General features: G+C 55.6%; 1 protein-coding gene across 6 annotated transcripts; it reads right to left on the bottom strand.

Moving 5' to 3' along the window:
* Positions 1–1,422: 1,422 nt before the first annotated feature.
* Positions 1,423–22,118, bottom strand: Cd276 (CD276 molecule). 6 transcript variants are annotated; one of them, XM_063243563.1, is made up of 12 exons: positions 21,652–21,971; positions 19,322–19,379; positions 15,831–17,651; positions 11,426–11,558; positions 9,980–10,318; positions 9,484–9,798; positions 8,563–8,901; positions 8,085–8,381; positions 4,924–5,058; positions 4,028–4,154; positions 2,849–2,884; positions 1,423–2,488 (listed from the first exon to the last, which is right to left on the bottom strand). In XM_063243563.1, the coding sequence occupies exons 3-12, from the start codon at positions 15,873–15,875 to the stop codon at positions 2,467–2,469; spliced, it is 1,788 nt and encodes a 595-aa protein (XP_063099633.1). In that variant the 5' UTR covers positions 15,876–17,651; positions 19,322–19,379; positions 21,652–21,971; the 3' UTR covers positions 1,423–2,466. The 6 variants fall into 6 exon arrangements, with proteins under 6 accessions (XP_063099633.1, XP_063099635.1, XP_063099632.1 ...); XM_063243565.1 differs by lacking the exon at positions 15,831–17,651; XM_063243562.1 differs by lacking the exons at positions 15,831–17,651; positions 19,322–19,379; positions 21,652–21,971 and adding an exon at positions 21,978–22,118.
* Positions 22,119–23,613: the final 1,495 nt, after the last annotated feature.

Here is a 23,613-nt window from a genome sequence, read left to right as displayed (position 1 = left end):
GCCAAGCCAACAGAAGAGGCAGGGTGACTCCGGGCTGCTGCCACCACTGTCCACACCCCAGCTCCTCCCCGCAAGTGCTGGGTGGTCAGCTCTGCTCCCTGGTCCTCACAGGCCTGGTTACAAATGGTCTTGGAGGCAAAATCCGGTCACACCGTGGGCCAGGAAAATGAACCCTTCTGTCCCCACTTTAATAGGAATGTGACACCTGCAGCCTCCAGCTTGTCGCACTGTGAGAATTATTTCTCCATTAAGATGCAAGAGTTGGAGCTTTGCCCAGAAAGAGCAGCTAAAAATACTGCTCTTGAGGGCATTTGTCACCTGGGGCCCTGATGGCCACAGCTCCCAGGCAAGTACCACACCTGCAGGGTCCCTCCTGAAGCTCGTCACCCAACCCCAGTCCAACAGAGACAAAGCATTGGTCACCGTGGGCCAGGTAGGTTCCCACAGTGAGTTCAAGGCCCCTACATCCAATCAAAAACCACTTAGTGAGGTTCCAACTGCAGAGAGGAACACAGAATGTCCCCATGGGGCTGAAGCCCAGCAGAGGGAAGCCCACTGTAGCACTACAGATGGGGCTGCGAGCAAGGTGGTTCCCAGAGCCACCAACTTCAGAACCAATCTTCCACGTGCAACCAGGTACGGTGGTGCACACCTGCAATCCAAGCATTCTAGGAGGCTGAGGCAGGAGGGTCACAAGTTCAAGCCCAGTCTGGACAATTTTAGTGGCCTGGCAAACCTGTATCTTGAATAAAAAAAACTTTAAAATAGTAACACACACTTTCTAAGAGAAAGCATCACCTGTTTGATAAAGAAATGAAGGTTGAGAGTACCAGGGATGCGGACACAAGTTAGCGGCAGAGCACAAAGACGAAGGGGAGAGGACTGGAGTGCACCACAAACCCTCATAGCCCCAGTCCTCGTCTCTGGTTCCTGCACGCCTGCACCCCTCTTCTATGACTTTCTAAGCGGGCAGCATGAAGACCTCAGATCCAAGTTTCATACAGGAAAACTGAGGCCCAAGAAGGTCAGTGTCCTACTCAGAGTCACAGAGCAGAGCTAGGTCTTGGACAGGACCTGACTCCCGGCCTGGTATTCAGGCCATGGGTCACCCAGGAACAGTGTGCAGAACTCCTTTCCCAAGGTCGGTGTCATCATCCTGGGCTGTGGTGTCCCTTTGGTCAAACAGGGACATTAGCAGAGGTTCTGAACAAGCCTAGGGTTTGAGTCTTCTGGGTCAAAGAACTCAAGTGACATTCCTGCAAAACAGACAACCCCCACCCTCACAGTGCCCGGAGAGCTTGGCCTTGTGGCCTAATATTTTCCAAGAGAGAAACTGAGGCCAGAAAACTAATGGGGCATGGAGACCCAGGCATCCTATCCCCCTCTACCCCACTGCTTCTCACCACTTCACACAGAAGAAGCTTTTGACAAAAGCATTTATTTTCCCCAGATCCACCCCCAATACAGAGTCCCACATTTAAATTAGACATCTTCACGTCCTCCTCCTGGGGGTGCCAGAGAGGCCCACAGGACACAGGACTCAGAGGCCCCACTCTCCCACAGCTGGGGGCTGGCCACGGACAAGCCAGGAGGTGTCTTCAATAGCCAGGCCCCGATAGCACCATGGTGGGAGACAGTCCCCTGTGTGTCCCCAACATCCTGCTTGCCCTGGGCTCCTACCAGCAGCAAGGACTGATGTGGAGGGTCGTGGCTACCTGCCTACCAGTTCACCCTGGAAAGACCCTTAGAAGTCTTCTCATTCTCCAGTGAGGCCAGGGCTCTTCCTGGGCTTCTGGCCCACCTCATGCTCTGGGTACAGTGTAGGGATGGTGAGGGGGTGGAAAGCTGCCCCCGAGGACGTCCTCTGCAGATTCCCAGAGAACCAGCATGACCAGCACCTGCTTCCCGAGGGGGTAGGTGGCATGCAGATGGGGGGTGTGCATGGCCCAGCATGCACAGTGGGCAGGGAGGGTGCCTGGAGCCCCTGGGCATAGCAGTAAAGCCAAGTGCAGGCCAGGAGCAGGAGGAACAGACGAGGCAGGCTCAACTTGAGGCTGCTGAGGCGTCGGATCCCACGCAGGTTGGGAAAGGGCTGAGAAAAGGGAACTGGTGCACAGGGCCACCAGAAGACAAGGCAGGAGGTGACCATGTAGTGTGTCTTGGAGAAATAAGGCAGGGGTGCACCTAAAGGCTGTGTCTTTTGTAGAAAAAAGGCAGTCAGGCGTTCCGTGTGGCTTGGAGGCGGTGGTGTGCTCTGTGTACTGTGTCTGCTACAAATAAGGCAGCAGGAGGACTTGGGCACCGTGTCTCTTAGAGAAGCAAGGCCTCAGGGTGGTCTGTGTACCGCGTGCCCTGGAGATGGGTAGAGCTCGTCCCGTGGGTGGGGGCAGGGCTCACTCTGAGGCCCCAGTGCAGCCGGAGGGTAAAGCCCCCCAAACAGGGGCCACGGCTCCTGGTCAGGCAATTTCATGTCCATCGTCTGCATCTCCTGATGGGAAGGGGAAAAAGGAAATAACAGCAACAACAATGAATAAGTGCTGTTTGTTCCTCCCTTGCGGGAGCCTCGGCATCTGCTCAGGTAGTCAGGCTGCAGATGAGCGTGGTGACAACAGCCAGAGACGTCTGACAAGCCACCCTGTACCAAGTGCTGCTCTGGAGGCCCAGACAAGAACACAGAGATAGGCATGAAGTAGCCAGCAAGCCCCCGAGGGACACCACTCTCCAGTCACCGTGCCCTCCATCCTCAGGTCCCTCACACTGCTCCCTCCTTCCTGCCAACTTCTTTGTTTGCAACCCGCTGACACCCCTTCCCATGTCCCCCTCCATCTCGGGCCACACAAGTCTTTACCTTCTTTGCTTTCTGAGTGTTTCAGAGGCCGCAGGGCTGCAAAAGAGAAAGCAGTGAACGATGAGGAGAGGAGTCTCCAAAGCAGGGGCCATGGGGGGCCTCGCAGGTGCTCGGGGCAGCGGAAGAGGCAGGAGGGAGAGATGGACGGGAAGGGGCTGAGGGCACTGTCCCACAAGTCCCAGCAGCACTGAGAGGCTCGTCAGCTTGTCCCTCCCTTCCCCTGCCTCAGTTTCCTGCATCCACAGACAGCACAGCCACCCTGCATCCCAGAGATGTGGGATGTGCTAAGCTCACTCCCCACACAAGGGTTCAGGGAGGCCCAAAAGGATGCTGGCATGTGAGCAGATGGCCCAGGGACCCAGGCTGGCCAACTCCGGAACTTCTCCTTTTCACGCGTCCCTCCCTGCTGCCAACTCCACCGGCCTCCGGCATGGAAAACAAGGTCTGATCCCAGGGCTGTCTGCATGTCTGCCTGTGCTGGGCACCAGCAGGCAGAGAATTAATTGGCATAATTGATTGCAGTCCCCAGGTGCCAATCTCCTGCCTCCCTTCTGCAGGGGCAGGAAAGAAACTTGTATCAACTGGAACCAGCCCAACTGGCTCAGCAGGAAGCTGATGCTCCCAGCCCGGGGGTGACCGGAAGTGAGGCCAGGTGCTGCGGGCACCAGATCTACCGTGCCACATCTTGTCTCTTCAGTCACTGGAGCTTTAAGATAGCACTGGATGGCATCAGGGTTAGGGGCAAGATGACATTTCACAGGTGGAAACTGAGGCCCAGAGAACCAAAGCCCTTAACAAGATCAGGATGAGCATGGGCTGTGTGCTTACCAGTCATGGGGCACCGATGGATCAAGCCCTGATTTGGCACCAGGCATGATACTAGGTCTTTCACACACATTATCTCATTTAACTTGGCCCAGGCAACCTGCAGGCCTGTTGTTATCCCCACTCCACATATGGGGAAACCAGCCAGAGAGGCACATTGACCTACGGGCTGCCCTGTCCCCTCGGGCCCTGCTGCCACCCAAGAAAGCTCCCAGACTACACAGGATCGCTAGGTGGCCACAGTCCTGGTGGCTGGGTGCAGGGAGGCAGGGGAAAGAAAACCACTTGGGAGTGGGATGGGGAGGCCGCCCAGGCCTTCCTCTGTGCCCCAAGTCCTGAAACCCCAAAGCACACCTGGCCCTTCCAGTTCCTGAAGTCTTCTCTCCTTTCCCATGACCTCCAACCATGTCGAGAGAGCCACCTCTGAGCCCAGACTCACCTGTCTTGGAGCCTTCTCTGTCCCCATCCTGATCCTCAGCCCCTGGAAAATGAAAGTGCAGAATGGATACAAAGCTCTCCCAGCCCCACCGTCACCCCCGTGCCCCTCACCTGGGTGTCCTGTGGGCCCAGAGCACTGCAGAGCCCAGGACAGGACAGGACTCCTGGCTGGCAGCTCACCACTCCCCTAGCCATGGCTATTACCCACGCTCCCCTAGCACAGTCCTCCCAGTGACACACACACAGGGCCACACTGATCTGCACAGACACACCCAACCCTTGGAACACTCGGCCTTAACCCGTCACTCACTTCCAGCCACACTCATCCTGTCACTAGACACCCATGCAGATGCCACAGTCACAGCAGCCGTGGTTTGAGTGTCTGTTTCCTCCAAAACTCAGGCTGAAAGGCAACTGCCACAGAACAGTAGTAAAAGGTACAATGCATTGGTTGTAGCTGTGATTACACTGTTGGTGGTACTGGAGATCAAGCCGGGTGCTTCGGGCATGCCAGGCAGTGCCCTACCACTGAGCTACACCCCAACCCCATGGGGTGCCACTCTGAAGAGGCAGTTAGGCCACAAAGGTTCCACTCTCAGCAATGGGATTGGTGCCATCCTCTCACTGTGTCACCTCCCACCACAGCAAGGTCACATCAGAAGCCAGCACCTTGATATTACACTTCCCAGCCTCTGGGACATTTCTGTTCTTTACTTTTTCCAGCATCAGTCCATGACAGCAACACACTCCAAAGTATAACACACACACATACACACACACACACACACACACACACACACTCACATACTCACCTGAGTTCTCCTCCTCACAGCTCTGTTTGATCTTCCTCCAGCACACGAAGGCCAGGGCCACCAGCAGTACGATGAGACAGATGGAGAGCCCCACCGTCACCCACAAGGCCTCTGGAGGAAACGTCATGGGCTGCCCTGGGAGGGAATGAGATGTCACACACTCTCCATCTCCAGGGTGGAGACACACCACAAGAGGAACCACTAAGCCCCTGCCACCCCTGCCCCGCTAACTGCTTTGGTTGGTGGGGCCTGAGGAGTCTGGAGGTGAACAATGCTCCCTAGCTCCCCACGAGCCCCTCCTGGATTCGAGATGCCTCAGCCTTCTCAGGGTTTGGGAGGAGTTCTGTGACCCGGCTGCTTCCCCTCCCACTCCCAGCCTTTCCCTCTAATTTCACCATGGGAATCTGAACTCCAGCCAAACTGGCACTGGAGTCCTGCTCTGGAAACCCCAGGCTCACTGCAACCTCCGTACAGCACCACCCGCCACTGCCACCAGAAGGTCCTCTCTGACTAGGCCAGTGCCAGCCCCACCTGCAGCTCAGGAACCAGGAAACTGTGGCAAGCAGCCAAATGTAGGTGGTGGCCTGGACTACACAGTGAGTTCAAGACCAGCCTGCACTACAAAGTGAGAACCTGTCTCAAAAAAGGAAAAGGAAAAGAAAGAAAATCAAAAGGAGAGAGGCAAAGAGGGAGAAAGGAGGAGCAAGAGGCACAGAAGGATAAAACAGCCAAAGCAGAGATGCCGCGCTGCCCACATCGACCTGGGCCTCCCAGGAAGTTGTGCTGAGCTCTGTGAAAGCCCCAGCATGCAGGTCCTGAAGCCCCCAAGGATTCCAGCAGACCCAGGAGGCCCTGCCTGCTGGGGAATCAGCAGGGAACCCTGAGGGTCTCCTGTGTCAGGAGAGGCACTGAGGACCTGGCTGGGTCAGAGATTCCAGCAGACCCAGGAGGCCCTGCCTGCTGGGGAATCAGCAGGGGACCCTGAGGGTCTCCTGTGTCAGGAGAGGCACTGAGGACCTGGCTGGGTCAGAGATTCCAGCACAAAGCTCCATGGCTCCATCCCACCAGCTGGGACCCCGGTAGAGGCTCAAGGAGAAAAAACTGAACTAAGAGACTGCTGCTTCCCTTTACTGTCTGGGCACCATGAGTGACCAGGGCACCTGCAGCATGGGGTTGGTGACAGCCTCTGCAGAAGCCCCCTAACGCTGCAGCATCAGAGGCTCTGGCACTCAGCACTCTGACAGGTCCCCTGCAGCAGACCTTCCTTCAATGGGCTCTGGACAGTGGAAGCCACAGGAACTGTCACCTAGGTGAGCAGGAGCTTGCCTTAGGCTACTATGACCAGTCCAAGAAGCACACATAAGAATCCCCTGGCAGTCTGGCATGATGGCAAATGCCGGTGATCCCAGTAATACTCAGGAGGCTGAGGCAGGAGGATCACTGCAAGTTCAAAGTCAGCTTGGGCTACATAGTGATTTGAAGCCAACCTGAACTACATAGTGAGACTATGTGAGGAGAAGGGGCAGGAGGGGGCAGAGAAGCAGGAAGGAGGGGGAGGAGAAGGGGGAAGGAAAATCCACTGGAAATTCCAGGACAGGACTCTGGCAGCCAAGGAGGCAGCAAAGCTGCAGACAGACCCCGGGGCACGGTCTCTTTCTGTGTTCACTGCGCGGCAGCTCGGGGTGCCTGGAACGTGGATTGAACTCGCTCTCCTTTATCCGGTAAAGGGCAGAGCCAGCTAGGGCTCAGGCTCTTCTCAGTGGACAGGCCAGCTGGAGCACTCAAAGCCTCAATCTCGGGATGTTTTACCAGGTGCAAAGCTACTTGGAGCGAAATACAGGCCAAGGGCTCCAAAGTAGGCCAGACCCACTGTATCAGAATCAGGAGGCTGGCGGGCAGGGAAGGCCAATTAGGCTGGGAGGCAACAGCCAGATCCCGGTCCCGGTCCATCTGTCTCTGCAGGACACAGCCGCTGAGGTTTGCAGACCCTTGACAGCGGGTTTAGAGAAGCCAGAAGCCCTCAAGGAACATGGACAGCAGCGCATCTGTCATGTGTAGTCTTCAAAGAGGTGACCCCTCCCCACACACAAAGGTTCCAAACCATTGTGCCGGTCTCTGCACCCCGCTGTTCCTTGTCTGTGAAACCCGCTTGGCCACATTGGCCTGTACGAGACCCCTTTACAGGGCAGCCCCTAAAGCATTCAGTGAAGGATTAGGCAAGGTGAGTGTCCTTGCTGGGGTCACATTTACACTCCTCAGCCTTTCTGCAAACACCTAATTCTGCCCAGTGTGTGAAGGATCGCCAGTCCTGCCCTTCCGGCGAGGGTGTCAGGACCCCGCCAGTCTCGCTCCATCCCACATTTCCTGCCTCTTCCTGCGAACACTCTGCTCCCCCTTCCAGATTGTACACTGCACTCTAAAGGGGAGACACGCGCCCCCACACACACACATACACACCAGGAGACCCCTCAGAGCATCCATGAGCCTAAGGACAGGAAGGATGGAAAGAAGTCACAGAGCCCCGAGGTTTGCATGACACGAGTCAGAAGCTGGGATTGGGCAGAAGTCACAAAAAGAGATAAAAGGAGCAGACAGACAGATACCCTTGTCCTGAGCTGAGGGAGGTGGGAGGACCCTGGGAAGCTTCAGTGGCCCCGAGAAGGGACTGAGGAGCCAGACGGTGCAAACCCCCGCTAAGAAAGGGATGGATGGAGACCTCTGACGGCTTGCAAAGATCCAGAAACTGGAGACAAGGGAATCACCACATGGGCGGCTGCGATATAATGTCTGGCCACACAGGGGCAGCAGAGACAGCCCTGGCCAACCCATTTGCCGCCTGGTGGAGCTGCAGGGAGAGATGTTGGCCTAGGAAAGCCACTGACCACCTGGAGAGGCCCGGCTTTCAGAGCAGTCCGATGGTGCCCTGGCCTCTGCAATCGCTTCACACCACCCTGAGAATTTCATTATAACAGATTCTTTTCCGTTCATTAAAGCAAACCCCTTAGGACTTCTTCTAGGGGAGACTTTCAGATGGCTGGAATGCCACGCAAGTGACTTAAAAATTCGCCTACCCCACCCAAAGCTGTTGAAACTCCAATGTGGAGTTGAGAAGAAGGTGGCTGCTCCCTCCATCCTTGCCCAGCTGATCACCAGCCCCTCACCCGTGATGGTGACCGAGCCGTGCGCGTCCTGCTGCAGCACTGGGTTGCGCACCAGGCAGCTGTAGGTGCCATTCACTCCCAGCATCACCCGCAGCACGCTGTGCACGTCGAACAGGCCCTGCTCGTTGGCCATCTGCGACGTGGTCACGTTGCCGGTCAAGAGCGTGCCCTGCCCGTCCCGCCACAACACCTCAGCCTCCGGGTAGCCCCGGTAGCTGGAGCACGTGATGGTCACCAGGTCCCCTGGCCGCAGGTCCTTGTTGGGCTCCAAGGTCATGCTGGGCTTCGAGTAGGGAGCTGGAAACGGTCACAGGATAGGAGTCAGGGACAGTAGGAGAACAGCGGGAGTGCCAGGGGGGAAGGGGACACACAGGGCTGCAAGCTCCTAGGTCAGCACAGGGGCTTGGAGCTGAGGTTCCTGGCTGGGACTGCAGGACCAGGAGCAAAGCTGGAATGAGGGCGTCCCATGCCGGCTCACCCGCCACCTGCAGGCTGACGGCGGCGCTGCCAAAGTCTCTGATGCTCACGAAGCAGGTGAAGCTGCCCTCGTCGGCCACGCGCACGCGCTGTAGCCTCAGCGACGCGTTGCCACGTGCCAGCAGCTCTGGGAACAGCATCGTGCGGTTGGCGTAGGCGCTGCCCTGGTCGCGGCCCTCGGCGAAGCTGTGCACCAGCTGCTTGGTGTCGGTCAGCTGCCAGATGAGGTTGAGCTGCGTGAGGCTGAAGTCGGGTTCCGGGGAGAAGGAGCAGCGCAGGGTGGCGTCGGTGCCCACCAGCGCCACCACGGGGTCCTCAGGCACCTGGACGTCCACAGCTCCTGGAGTGGGGCGGTGGGGTCGGGGGCAATGAGGGGGCGGGGCGATTAGGAAGGTTGGCGGGGACATTGTGACCATCACGAGGTGGGGCCTCTTCCATACCCAGGACCCCTTCTCTCCTCAGCCTTACATCCCCAGGCTCTGTCGCATCGTCCCATTTTTCATTTGGATTAGGAAAGCAGGTTAAGCATCAAGACTCTCATACTTGGAGACGCCTCGCAGCTTGGTCCTGGCTGCAGGACCCATCTGAGGATCCAGGCCTGGGCAGCCAGAATCTCAGAGGCTTGGCCACGAGCACACCCCCCCCATCCCCACCCTCTCTCCTACTCCCCATGCAGACACCCTTTCCCCCTCCTCTCCCAGGCTCTGTGGTGACCCACGCGCACATCCATGCTTTCCATAAACCCTGGAATCAAGGTCTCTAGTCACTCATAGACCCTGCAACCTGGGGTCTCCCACCCCGAACCTTATCATGACTCTTCTCTCACTGTTCTGGGGGACTCAGGTAGAGAGATTCGGATTCTTCAGGCCCTGCTGCAGAAAGGGAAGCCTCCTTCCACTAGAGGCGCAAGTAAGTCACTTACCTGCGGGGCCCCTGTGGGGTGTGATAGTGACCGAGCTGTGGGCGTCCTGCTGCAGCACTGAGTTGCGCACCAGGCAGCTGTAGGTGCCATTCACTCCCAGCATCACCCGCAGCACGCTGTGCACGTCGAACAGGCCCTGCTCGTTGGCCATCTGCGACGTGGTCACGTTGCCGGTCAAGAGCGTGCCCTGCCCGTCCCACCACAACACCTCGGCCTTGGGGTAGCCCCGGTAGCTGGAGCACGTGATGGTCACTAGGTCCCCTGGCTGCAGGTCCTTGTTGGGCTCCAAGGTCATGCTGGGCTTCGAGTAGGGAGCTGGAAACGGTCACAGGATAGGAGTCAGGGACAGTAGGAGAACAGCGGGAGTGCCAGGGGGGAAGGGGACACACAGGGCTGCAAGCTCCTAGGTCAGCACAGGGGCTTGGAGCTGAGGTTCCTGGCTGGGACTGCAGGACCAGGAGCAAAGCTGGAATGAGGGCGTCCCATGCCGGCTCACCCGCCACCTGCAGGCTGACGGCGGCGCTGCCAGAGTCTCTGATGCTCACGAAGCAGGTGAAGCTGCCCTCGTCGGCCACGCGCACGCGCTGTAGCCTCAGCGACGCGTTGCCACGTGCCAGCAGCTCTGGGAACAGCATCGTGCGGTTGGCGTAGGCGCTGCCCTGGTCGCGGCCCTCGGCGAAGCTGTGCACCAGCTGCTTGGTGTCGGTCAGCTGCCAGATGAGGTTGAGCTGCGTGAGGCTGAAGTCGGGTTCCGGGGAGAAGGAGCAGCGCAGGGTGGCGTCGGTGCCCACCAGCGCCACCACGGGGTCCTCAGGCACCTGGACGTCCACGGCTCCTGGAGTGGGGCAGTAGGGGGGGCGATCAGGAGGGGCCTCCTGGCTTCCCTCGTCCCCCTCTTCTTCATTCTCCCATCAGTACTGGCTACTGGCTTTTTTTTTAAGACAGAGTCTCGCTAGTGTTGAACTCACTATGCAGCCCAGGCTTGCCTCGAACTTGTAGCGATCCTCTTGCCTCAGCCTCCCAAGCGCTGGGATTACAGGAGTGAACCACCATGCCGGGTTTAGTAGTTAACAATTTTTACAAATTGAGAAGGGCAGCCTAACAAACATACACATATTAATAGCTATTTTGTCTGGATCAGAGAGGCTCACAATGTTTTTTCTTTTCTTCTTTTCCTAAGTATTAGTTTGTTGTTGAGTTTTTTGTTGTTGTTGTTTTTAAACAGGAAAGAATATCCATGTTTTAAATATGGTGGTGAGGTATGAGCTCCATAAAGAAGTGACAGAAAGCCGAGATACAAAGCCGGTGTAGAAGAGACCAAAGGAGAGGGAACAGTAGGTGGGGAAACCCAGCCTGATGCTCAGGAAAGAATCCGTGGAAAGTTTAGAAAGATAGCATTTATTTATGGAATTTTCACTATGGATTAACATCAGATTTTTGCGGTCCATGGAGATCTCTAAAAGCCTTAAAGTGGCCCTGGATCTCTTCCTCGGGCCATCTGGATCAGGGTGCCCACTGTGGCGGACATCTGGGGCACAGATCCGCGATTACCTTACAAAGCCCTTGCTACAGAAATCAAAACTGGCATGGTAGAGATGTGCGCCGCCTCTACATGACCACTAGATGGCACCAGAGACCTGTTTATGCCAAGGAGCACTGAGTCTACCTGATACAGAGTGCAATTAAGGTTGGGGAGAAGGGGTGAAGGGTCCTGCGCTGTTTTATATAAGGGAGCCAGGAAACCCTTACAGAAAGGGTCACGTTTAGTACTCAGTGCTCACATTCCTATTTTATACATAGGGCGTGGAGGCTAGGAATGGAAAAGGAGGTTGCTCTTTGAGTCCCAAGGGTAAAAACAAGAGCGGCAGTTTGGCAGCGGCTCAGGCGAGGTGAAGGTGGGCACGCTGGCCGCCACTGCCACAGTCTGCTTCCCTGCTGTCACCTGTGAGGCAGAGGCACAGCAGGCCCAGGGCTGCACCCACACGCACATCCCTGCCGGGGCTGCCGGGTCCACGCAGCATCTTCCTGTGAGGCAGCTGACAGCTGGGCTCTCCACGGTGGAAGGCTGGCCCGGCCTGCAGGGAAGAGGAAGTGAGGTCTTCGTCGCCAAAGGTCCTCCCCAGGGTCTCTCTCACCACAGCTGCCCAGAACCAGCTGCCCCTGGGGAGGTCCTGCTGCCCATCCCCCAGGGCTCACAGCAGTGGGGAGGTGGATTAGCCCTAACCCTGAAGATGTGACTGTACCAGTCCACAGAGGAGGAGACCAGGTGGCAAATAAAGCGAAGTGACCGCCTCCCAGCAAGGTGATGCCCGAGCGACTGTGGCTTTAGGCAGGAGCAGGGAGAGGGGGAACCAGGCTGCAGCCAGACACAGAGAAGAGCCAGAGCTGTGCATTCTGGCTGGAAGCAGTTAGGAGCCACAGAGCATTCCTGAACAGAGAATTGGTGTGGCTGGGGCCGAGCTTTCTACAGATTAATCTGCGGTGTCTGCTGGATAAATGGGAATAGGTGCGTAAATGCAGCAGCATCTAAGGAAGGGGACCCTCAGCTGAACAAAGGACGGACAGGGAACTCGGAGGGCTCCATGTGAGGCATGGGACTAGCAAGATTCGTTGCAGAAGTTCCCAGGGCAGAGTTCGAGGGGGCAGCCACGTGAGTGAGGGGGGACTCAAGAGACACATGTGTTGGGATAACACGTGTGCCAAGTAACCGAGACTGATCAAAAATGGAAAAGGCCAGGAGTATGGCTGACCCTGAAGTCTGGAGTCAGGATCATGTGAGAGGTAGAGCTGTGACCACAGGTTAGGCCGGGCCAAGAGCCCCTAACTTCCCTGGCTACAACCTACTTCCAGTCTGGCCTCTGCTGAAGTGCCCAACTCAAGCAGGCGGCACCTATCACCTCCCTGTGCACCCCACAGCCGCCGCTCGATTGCTCCTGCCACATCCTGCTCAAGCCACAGGACCAGCGGCCACCTCTAGCAGCCACCACTGATCAGTGAGAATATGAATACCTCACTTCTTCCCACCCCTTGGGAGACAAGCTGCACCGCTTGGCTGTTTTTGCAAGACAAACAAGTCCAGGGAAGTGACTTTGGTATGTCCTATTGTATGCCAGCTGGCACAGCTGATGGTCCAGCCCCGCTATCCCTGGCCACCTCTCCATGGAGGGCACCTCACCCAGAACCACAGCCTCCGTGCCAGTCCCTGCATCCTCAGCCACCCTGGGTGCATCCTGGTCACCCCCATCCCCTCCCCCAGACCAGTGGGGAAGCCTCGAGCCTCCACTTCCTTTCCAGACACTTCCGGTCCCAAATCTGGCAGCCTGAAAGTCTCACCGCCTGCTGACTCAGCAGCCTTCGCACCATTCATAAGGGAACCCTTGGCGGGAACCACATCCTGCCCTGTGGGGAGGGTCACCCCAGCCCACAGGAAACCGGAGCAGGCAGCTGCCTGCATCGAGCATCACTGACACGCTGCAGGAAGCCCAAGGCTCCGGACAAAGCTCTGTGGTTCCTTTCTTCTCTCCCACCTGGACAGAATCTGGGCCCGGCCAGTCCCCCCTCCCCAGCTGCTCCCTTCCACTGGTTTTCCAGTCTCCTTACTCAGCGTGCTGTCTCCACCTTTCCCACCAACCTCACTCTCTCTCTGGGCCTTCTTTTAAGACAGCAGTCTGCTCACCTCCTAACCCCGCTCAAGAACCTCCCATGGCTTCCCACTAACTCTAGAAGTAACCCCGTCTTCTCAAGACTGTTCTTACTGCTCCACACAGAAAATGGATTCCTTCTGCCCATACAGGGTCACTTGGGCACATCTGCTGCCCATGTGCATTTATGGGGAGCAGGGAACAACTCTTCTGATCAGATCTGTTGGGGATCCCCAAAAGCTATCCTTTCCTCCAGAGGCAATATCAAGGGGCTTCCAGGGGTGAGCCCTGGGTTTCCTTCCTGATTTTCTTCCTAAACTTAGGACCAGGAAGCCCATCCTGGGGAGTTTTGAGAAATTCACAGCATCAAGAACTCCTACCCAGCAGCTGGGCCCCAGGACAACTGAAAACAGGATAGAGAAACACATCTCAGGGGCAAGGTAGCATTTGGGGATCAGAAGGGTGGCCTGTGGACAGGACACCAGTTACTGCCCATCTGGACAGACAGACAACACCAGTACACTGAACCATATGGTACTGGGCTCCCAGAACAGACTTCATGTGGAATGCAGGGACCCCGGCCACCTTTCTTAAAGAGGGGAATCCTCCTCCCCAGGTGGGACTTCTCAGAGAATCCCCCACTGGCCCTCCCTCCTCCTCCTCCTACCTTCCTCTCCCTGGGTCCCAACCCCAACCAGCCATGAGACCAACCTGGATTACCAGGAAGACCACAGAGGGTGATGGCCTTCCAGAGAGAAGTGAAAGGGAGACCAGTCCACCCTCACCCAGCAGGCACTGTGGATGCCTCCAACCCCAGCACAACAGACCACAGGGGCGGCCCCAGTACATGGTCCAAGATGCTCCTCCACGAGGCGAAAGCAAGAAACTGGACTGAGACCGGGCTCCAGCCTAAGATGCCCCAGACTTGAGGGGCCCACTAGGGATGCCCTGTCCCCACCCCAGCCACCAGCATCACCTCCCGATCCCTGTGGGGCTCCGTGGACAACACTTCCCACCAAGAGGATGAGAAACTCCAAAACCCAGAGCTCTGAAGCTTCAGCCAGACCCCTGGTCATTGCTATGCCCAGAGATCTGAACTGATCTCTTCTTTTTAAGTCAGTTTGAGCTAAATTTCTATTATCTGCATGTGAAGGAACCCTTGAATATGATAGATTCAGACACATATTCAGTAATTCATTTATTTACTGAGTGCCCAGGAGGGAGGCAAAAGGGACACAGAAATGACTCACCTGTCCCCAAGGGACAGCTTCCAGTAGCATAGGGACAGTCAGCATGCAAGTCAATCAGAACAGTTTACAGAATGCACTGCAGCCAGGGCCACCTGAGGACATCTCAGGGCCATGACAGGCCAAGGATGGGTCCTAAAGAGCCGTGACCATCTCCCCAGGTGAGGCTGCAGAAGGCAGCCCCTTCCAGGCCTCACGAGTCCTGAGTAGCCAGGTCCACTGGTAACCAGCTCTCCTTGACATGGCAGAAATCGAGCCCAAAGCTCAAGGTTCTAGTCCCACAACTGACACTCTGCTGTTCAATCCCAGTGAGGTAACTTCCCCTCTCTGAGCTCAACAATCCCACTCCTAGCAGTTCACTGGAAGCTGATGGAATGTCACCGGTATTTCAAGGCGATGTGCACTATTGCTTAAGGTTTGGGCACGGCTACCATGTAAAATCACAATGAAACATGCAAAGTCACAGTGGCAGAAACCCTTACTGACACCCATCCTCCCCTTCTATATGAGGTTTAGCTGGGCACAGGGCCACACAGCTGTAGACTACAGATCCCAGCCTCCCTTGCAGCTGGGTGTGGCCATGTGACATTTTCTGCCTCACAGGATTTGAGAGGAACTGCTAGGTTCAACTTCTAGGTCATGCCCTTAAAGAGGAGGACGTCCCTACTGCTCCCTCCTCCCCTCCTGCTGGCTGGTGCACGCATGCAAGGAGCCTTCAGGGACCGTGCTGCCAATGCTGGTGCCCTGGGCACCACAGGGTGCCAGGTCAAGCATCCTGCAGGGCCGGGGTACTAGCCCTGGGTAGGATAGACCCAGACGGTCACATGGAAGAGAAATAAGCATAAGTCACTGTTATTTTGGGTTTCTCTCCCTGCGTCTGAACTAATTTAAGCAGCCATCCCTCTTCTCAACACCCTGCCCCCCACTCTTGGAACACTGTCCCTGCTCAGAGCTAGCAAAGGAAACCATATCTAAAAGAAGCATCTCTAAATCTCAGCTTATGCCACCTCTGCAAGATCACTTAGAGCTAGCTGGGCCCAGCTTCAGGGAAAGAGCAGGGCAGAAACTCTGCAGGGCTTTGTGAAGGGAAATAAGAGTTAAGGACAGTCTGAAGCCCAGAGTGGAAAATGGGCAAACACAGGCTCACGGGCCCTAGTGATCTTCCTGCCTCAGCCTCCCATGGCCCACCACGTCAGGCTGCTGCTTGGATACAGGTTAAACACACTATCTCCTCCCCATCCGGCCTGCATCGTAATTCCTTCTGCACATCTGCTCCTCTTTCCTTCAGTAGCCAGGCTGGACAGTCTTAGCTGTTCTTTATCCCACAGTGCCCTGCTCCTGCTCCAGACTGGCTCCTTTTGATAACAGAGCCTGCCCTTCCCGCAGGGAACCCAGTCCATCTGGTGCTCAGGGCCCAGTGCCAGCCTCAGGCCCGACCACATGACCACCTCTGACTCACCAGAGAACCCACTGCCTGCCTCGCCCTGACCAGTGAGCGGCTCATCAGGAGTGGGCTGGCATCCAAGCTGCACCCAATCAGGGACCTCCCGCGCCTGGAGCAGGCAAGAAAGCCTCTTTCTCGCCAAGGTTGCCAGGAAGGGTAGCTCTGGGGCTGTCTGGCCAGCAGCCAGTCACTGGCAATCTAAAGAATTGAACCCAACAAATTAGGAGAGGCAGAGATGACAGCCAGAGCCTAAAACCACAACGTAAACCCTGATGATACCTGCACACTGTACAACTAGATTTCCCAACTATGTGGGTCAGTTTTTCATTTTGGTCTTCAGCCGCTCATTTTGGTCTTCAGGCTGTGGTCTCAGAGTAGGCTACACCTGATACATCTTGCTCTATTTCTCTCCACCTTTTGCTTCTACCCATCATCAGCTCCTGCTGAATGACGCACAGCCTCCCCACTGATCTCTCCCCTTTCCCTTTTGCCCACGCCCTCCATGTTATGGGGTAAGGGTGATGGTGGGGATTGAACCCAGGGCCTTCATGCTGAGCTATATCTCCAGCCTTTTTATCCTCTATTTTGAGACGATCTCACCATGTTGTCCAGGCTGGGCTTGAGTTTCCAATGCTCTTACCTCAGCCTCCAGAGTGCTGAGATTGCAGGTGTGCATCACCACGCCTGGCTACCTCACAAGATTTTTGCAAGCACAGTTCCATCTTCCTGGATAGTACAGGTAACACCTCTTTTTCCTGGTTGCCCTTGAAGGAAAACTACAGCACAAGTCTGCCACCTGAAGGAGGTTCCTGTTATTCATTGCACCAGATCTGTTTTCTTTACTTCACAATAGAACTTCCCTGAGCAAGAATAGCATCACTTTCTTTAACAATGCAGATTCCACCCTAGGCCTAGCACATAACGGAGCTCAGGGTAGAGCTCAGCGAATGAAAGAATGTTTGGATGGACAGCTGGCTGGAGGCACAGAGGTTTGCATGTGTAAAAAAGCAGCTGGAAGCCCAATGGTGAGTTCAACCTGGGAATGTGAGGTGAGGATTAAGGCCTATGCTTGTTTTTCACTTGATACCTCCCATTTTTGACAATGAACATGTAATTATTTCAAGACAAAGGAAAACAGAAAAACAGCAACCTCAAAGAGTCACATGGGTTTTAGACAGGGCTGCAAACCCTGGCCTCTTGCATCCTCATCATCTCCTAAGCCATGACAAGTATGAGGCCCAGGCTGCCATCCCACGATGAGCTCAGATTCACATGCTAGGCGGGAGTCACACAGGAGGGTTATGAAAGAAATGAGCCCGGGTGATTCCGAAGACAATCTTGCGGTTGGAGAGTTGGACAGCCAGGTTCCACCCCATGCTCTGCCACCTCCCAAGTAGGGTGGGAATTTAGGCAGAATTTAGGAAATTATGCTGATCTTCAGTTTGCTCCTTTGTAAAATGGGATCACAAACACTGTCCTCATAGGGTGGGCAGAGAACTCAACTGAGGAAAAGAAGTCTAACTAATGAACACAAGCTGTTCCGTGGATGGGCAGAGGCCTGGGAAGAGGAAAAGGAGTCTCCAGAGTCCCTGAGAAGCACCTCCTGTTGGCCTCTCCTTTTCCTGATAATCTGAGTCAGTTGGAGCCTTTTGTGTCCAAGGCTGTCCACTGGGCACCGCGCCCCAGCCCCGTGATACCCCCCACCAAGAGAGCAAGATGGGTGAGGTCAGATGGGACCCATCTTCCTCTCTGTGTGATTTCTGTGTGTATCACTGGAGGCCACGAGGCAGAGCAGCCCAAGGTCTTCCTGGCGTCTTCTGCCTGCTTCCCTTGGGCCTGCAGTAAGCACGGGGAGAAGAGATGAACAGGAAAGAGCACAGAACTCTGAGTCACCTCCCCAGCCACCCTGTCCTTGCCACATCTGAGGTCAAGCTCAGCACCAGTGGCAGGTAAACCCTAGGCCTCGGCAGGCCTGAGCACATGGGGAGACCATGCTACAGCAGCTGACCTACCTTTTGCACACCCTTCTGGCCAGGAGCTGCCCCCCAAATCTGTTTGCATCTGCCAGGGCCCAAAAGCCACTCAACAAGGCTGCAGGATGCCACCTTGTATGCAGATGCTGAGAAACTGCCTGAGTAAGCAAGCAGTGCACACGCAGGTAGATACACACAGCACTAGAGGCACAGAGCTCTGGAAAAAGTGAGTCCCTCTCTCCTCCTCAAAGGGCTCAGACTCAGCACAGCAGGCTCCACTGGTCCTCAGAGCTGGACGGCCTCTTGGAGCTCACATGGTCCTATTATATAGATGGTAATCTGAGCCTAGAGATTGTGTCTGGCTGTCCAAGGGCCTAGACTCCATCTTTGGTCACCAGCAGAGGTGACTAAAAGCCAGCTCATGAGTTCCCCTAGGCCCAGACTTTTTTGTTAGGTAGAACCATCAGTCTGCCTTGCTGCTGCCCAGGGCACAGCATGGGCTCAGGAGTAGGTGGTTCTGGGTTCAAATTCCAATTCAGGAACCCTGCTAGACACACACCCAGCTGTCCATGACTTCAACTACCTGACACTCAATTCTGCAGCTCTAAAACAGGAATAACAACCTCTCCCCTGAAGGATTGCTAGGAGAATAAATAAGAATGTAAAGAAAAATGTATATACCCATGTCGAACATGGAATCAGTAGTAACAATTATTCCTGTTGCTGCTATTAATCTACAGACGAGGGGGAAAGGCCTGCTGGGCTTTTTCTGCATGAGCTTCCTCTCCTCTGGCCCTGTTATAATTCTAGATCCTGGGACATTAACCTTTCTGAGTCTCCCCTTTCCATCTAGAGCTCCACCCCCACCCCACCTCCAAAGTGGCAAACACCCAACTCCTCTCCATCTCTGGGTCTGGCTTAATCCAGGGGTCCTGGTCAATGCTTCAAGCATTATGGGATCCAACTACTATGTCCCCAGAACAGTGCCCCCACCCCAACAAAGCCAAAGGCATGAGAGGTACAGGCAGGGCATCTATGCTTTGAATCACAAAGAGAACAAGAGGGAGAATGGGTAATTAGAACTGTCAGACACAGGAGGGACCCCTGGAGGCAATGATGTGACAAGGACCACTCAGCAATGGCCGCGGCCATGCTGTGGGGACCACCAGGCTCTGGGTGACCAGGTTGGCCCTGCCCTCTTCCTGCCTCCCCAAAGGGGTCTCATCTGACCTCGGGGTCCCTGAGCACATTTGCTAGGCCAGCTGTGTGTCTGTGGAGGTGATTTGTCCTTCCTGAGCCTTGGTTTTCCCATTGGTACGATGGTCCCTAGCATATCCCACCTCACACGATTGTAACCATGACTATACAAGATGATCTCTGTTAATTATCCAGCACAACCCCAGCCCCAAACCTGAACCTCAGGTCCTCATCTCGAATACAAGAGAGTTGCTCAACTGTGATGGCAGGTGAGAGCTGGGGTACAATGTAGCCTTCTCCCCACTGAGTGATCCATCCTGAGCTCCTTTTCCATACCCTGGGACCCTGGTTGCGACCTCTTCCTCTTGCTGGTAGCCTTTCCTGGCACTCTTGCCTAGAGGGTGTGGGAAAAGGACAGCAATGAGAAGTCACCACCCACTCAGAGGATAAGCTCATGGGCAGTGACATCACCCTGCCCTTCTTCCTTCTCCCCTGCCCCTGTGACTCAGCATCCCCGTGTGGTCAGAATCTCACAAGCTACTTGACTGTGGGTCATTTTTCTGCACACAAGCCAAACTCTGTAACCAAGAACTGTCTGGCAACAGGCAAGACACTTGTTGCATTCTACAAAAGTCTCTTCAGGTGAGTGGAATCCCAGTAAATGACTCTAGGATCACACTGGCTCTCTGATCCCAAACTGGATTGCCCACTTCAGTGCTAATTGGAAATCCCACTCCAAAGGGTAAAGATCTCCTATTGCCAGGACCAAAGGAAGGTTTTCTAAAAAGTGCAGGCTCACCAGAATAAGGACTCAGACTCCCCAGAGGATCACGCTTCTGTAACTGTTGTCCCTGTAAGGGACAGCATGCAGCCTACCACCAGGCACTGAGCATCTCGGATAGCAATGCTCTGTCCAGTGCCAAACAGGGAAGGAAATCTGGGTCAGAACCCCACCTTTCCATCCATGTTAAGGCTGGCATTAGTCCAGGCTCCCCTCACCAGCTAGGTGGTCTCATCACTCACTGTACAGAAGTCTGGAGGGCACTGGGAGGCCCCCTGCAGGCAAGCAGAAGCCACCACTGATGCGATGGCACAGAGAGCTTAAGGGATCAGTCAGAGAACCCACAAAACATTAATGAGGTCATATAATGCACATATAAAAAAACTGTCTCCATGAAGAGTCCCCATGACCTGTGACACCTTCACGCAAAAACTGACGTTCACAGGACTGACCCAAAGTCACAGAAAAATCTTTCATTGCCCTGTAGACACTCTGTAAGCTGACCAAGACATCTGTCACACGGAACAGGAAGATTACCATGGCCAACAGTCAACCAGAGCTTACTGCTGAAGTTCAAACCCCAGCGATCAGGGAAATGAACACACACAATATTCCATATTCCCATTCCCAAGCAAGCTGCAAATCTGAACCCCCACTCCGTATGCTCATCTGCTCAACCCTCCATGGCAGCCTGCCATTGATCAGGCCCAACACATTGGGCAAGTTTAGACTTCCAGCATAGACCTCAATTTCCTTGGCCTTCAGAAGTCCCCCAGTACTTCCCCCTCCCCATACACAAGGGTAAGCACCCAAACTATAAGGGGGACTGCTCCCAACTATCGGATTTCTTAGGCTTTCTCGGAAGCCCAAGGAAATTAGAAAGGAGGCACAACTAAAGAACTCTCTCACAGGTGAAACAGCGTCACTCCATTCTAATATGGAAAGTACCACTCACGCCCTTATAGGAAAAGGACCTGGGGCCTTCATGTAATGAAGAAATCAGACTCAGTTGCAGGCTATCCCCAACCAATGTGACGGTAAAATAGTTTTCCTCAGTTAAATCAACTTCCCTTCCCCATGCACGCACACAGTTCTTTGCTCACCATTTGCTTTCCCATCAATAACAGATTCCAAGGCTGAGTCACCCAATCACACATTTCCCATTAGGACAGGTTTGGCTTAGAAATAAAGTACCTTCTCTGCCAGTTCACTGTTTGAAACCCTCAAATCCACCAATCGCCTAGCAACACAGTAACGACAGAGGCTCCTAGGCGAGGAGATAGCACTCCAGCTCCCCAGTGACCCCACCCTTGGCCTCCACCTTCTCTCCATTCTCCCCAGCTCCTCTGCACCCTGCCTCATGCCACGTCCCCAGCGCCCGCTCTCCTATCTCTTCACCCCCTAGTCTTCGAGGGCCTCCGGGGGCTGTCCCCACCTGTTCTTCCCAGACTCTGCACCCTGCCCGGTGCCCACTGCAGCCTGTGGGGGCCCCCACACCTGCAAGCACAGGAGCCCTCCAGTCCCTCGAGTCCCCGGGGGAACCAGAGGACCTCAGCTTCTCTCCCAGCCCTGGCGCCCCACTTTCGTGAGCTTCCAGTCCTATCCGCTAGGACAGATCCGCCTCTACACCTCGCTCCATGCCCAGGGTCTGAGAACCCACAGTCGCCGGGGGATCCGATTGTGCCCCAGCTGCCTCAACGCCCCGGGAAGAGGCAGGCTTAGGGGTGTGGTGAATCTGCGTTCCGGAGCCGAGGAGGAGCGGGTCCCGTGATTTCACGTGCGCCGGGGTGGGGTACCGGGCGCCCAGCAATTCCGCGGCCGGCCGGCCGCGAGCAGACAAAGGCCACCCCGCCCCGCCCCACGCGCCTGGCCACGCGGCACTCACCGCGCCGCCACTCGCGGGACTGCTGCCGTCGCCGCCGCCTGGAGGCCCGGCCCGATTAGGGGCCGGGGGTGGCCGGGAGCCCGAGGGCTTGGGCGGCTGCTGGAGGAAGCCGTGGGCCGGGAAAGACGGCCCAGGAGCGCCCCAGATCCCCGATTGGCCCCGCCGCGGCAGCGTGGCTCCAAGGCCTAAGCCCGCCCGCTGGGCAGGGCCGGGGCCCTGGACTCCACCCCCGACCCCAGGCCCAACCTCGCCTGGGAACCCCGGGGCGCGCCCAGGGAAGGGGGCGGGGGTCTGCCGGCCGCCCACCCCCCACCCGGGTCCCACACCTCCAAGGGCTGAGTTGCTTTTCTGTGAGCCGGACGGGTGACTGTCATTAACTCCTCCCACCCTCCAGGCTGCTGGAATCCGGCTGTCGCAATCCAGTCCAGTGTGGTTCCTGGGCGCTATGCTAGGACCGCGGCTTGGAAAGGGTTAACCCCTAGGCAAGGAATTAGGAGCTGCTGGGAGCTCTCTCTATAAATACAATGTCGTGGGCGCCCCAGCCAACCGCAAGGCAATTTCCACCCAGATGGTTTCCTCTTTTCCTTCCAGCCATGACCACCTGGCCAGCCCTGCCCCCCAACCCCTGCCCGGCTGCTGGCCAGCCAGGCTCCAAAAGGGGGAGTAGACCTGACACCCCCTACACTTGGCCTCTGTTCTTACATGGTCTCGCTCCAGCCTGGGAAGAAATGAAGGCCTGATTTTTGCTTCTAAGCGTCTCATCCTGGCCTGTTCATCAACCAGAGAGGGAGGGTCCCAAGGGTGCAGAGGCCGCTGTGGGCTGGAGGTTGGGTTTGCAGCACTAACATTCCCATTTTGCAGATGAGAAAACCGTAGCTTGGAATTATGAAGGGACTTTAACCTTGTGATGCTGCCAAGTTTACCACAAAGTGAAAGCAGCCCTGTGGGAGAGGGCTTGGAAAATACGTGTGTCTCTCTGTCTGTGTCAGGCACTGTTTAAGCTTTTCACTGTTTTATCTGACTTAATCTTCACTATAACTCAGTGAGGGTAACACCATTGTTATGCTCACTTTTACAGATAAGGAGATTCAAATGCAAAACCTTACAGTTCGTATCTAGCTATTCCTCAAGAATATTACAGAGCTTCGGGAAGGTGCTTGGATTCTGGGGGCTGTAGCTTGCTATTAGGAGGTGGGGCCTGGTTGGAAGAGGCGGGTCTTGGGGCGTGGTTTTGACGGGTTCATCTCTCAGCTCCTCCCTTGTCTCTGGGCTTTAGTCTGTGTTCTATGAGCAGCTGCCCTCTGTCTGCCTTGGTGCCCTGCTTTGGACCCTGCTGACCATTGCCTGAACCCTCTTCAAAATGTGAGACAAAATAAGCCTCTCCTCCTTAAACTGTAGACGTCCGATATTTTGTCCCAGCAATGAGTGACTGAGTTTTAGGACACACGGCTGTTAAGAGAGAAGCCAGGATTCGCCCCCTTTAATGTGTGTGTCTTTGATGGAGGTACAGGAGCACTGGGGTTCAGATGTGAACCTAGGTAAGCAGCTCTCTGTTCAAGTCCGCGCGCACAAACGACTGAATGTTTGGTAGTGATCCTTAGCCTCCAGGAACTCTAAACACCTCCACACTGCTCCGCACTGCCCCTCAGGCCCTGTCCAGCCTGGGACTGGCCTTAGAGGTCTCCACATGAGTGACTCCCAGTAGTTCCAGCAACCAGGGGCAGAGTATCCAAGGAAGAGAGATCCCTGGCCAAGAGGCCACAGTCACTGCAGCAGGACCATAGGGTGGCATTTGAAGAATCAAGTCTGTACTTTGTGTCCTGTGGTGGTGTGACTGAAGGAACAGCGAGGACAACTTACACAATGGCCCAAGAGCACAGGTCAGGAGAGAAGAAAATAGCCTTGGCTGTGGTTCCTAGAAGCAGAGGATTGAGGGGGCTCTGACCCCAGGGAAAGTAAGCA

The sequence above is a fragment of the Cavia porcellus genome, unplaced genomic scaffold (assembly GCF_034190915.1).
Source record: "Cavia porcellus strain 051 isolate PalLab524CR breed Dunkin Hartley unplaced genomic scaffold, mCavPor4.1 scaffold_38, whole genome shotgun sequence".
Taxonomy (NCBI): Eukaryota; Metazoa; Chordata; class Mammalia; order Rodentia; family Caviidae; genus Cavia; species Cavia porcellus.
This window is presented reverse-complemented; position numbering and strand designations above follow the sequence as displayed.

What these genes read in the sequence shown, in the direction of transcription:
- Cd276 (XM_063243562.1), bottom strand. Translation starts at nt 22,025, where the DNA reads ATGACAGTCACCCGTCCGGCTCACAGAAAAGCAACTCAGCCCTTGGAG. An exon ending in CGTCAGCCTGCAGGTGGCGG is followed by an intron (nt 9,799 to 9,979) that starts GTGAGCCGGCAT and finishes GACCGTTTCCAG; the next exon opens with CTCCCTACTCGAAGCCCAGC. An exon ending in CGGCTCGGTCACCATCACGG is followed by an intron (nt 5,059 to 8,084) that starts GTGAGGGGCTGG and finishes ATTCCCTCCCAG; the next exon opens with GGCAGCCCATGACGTTTCCT.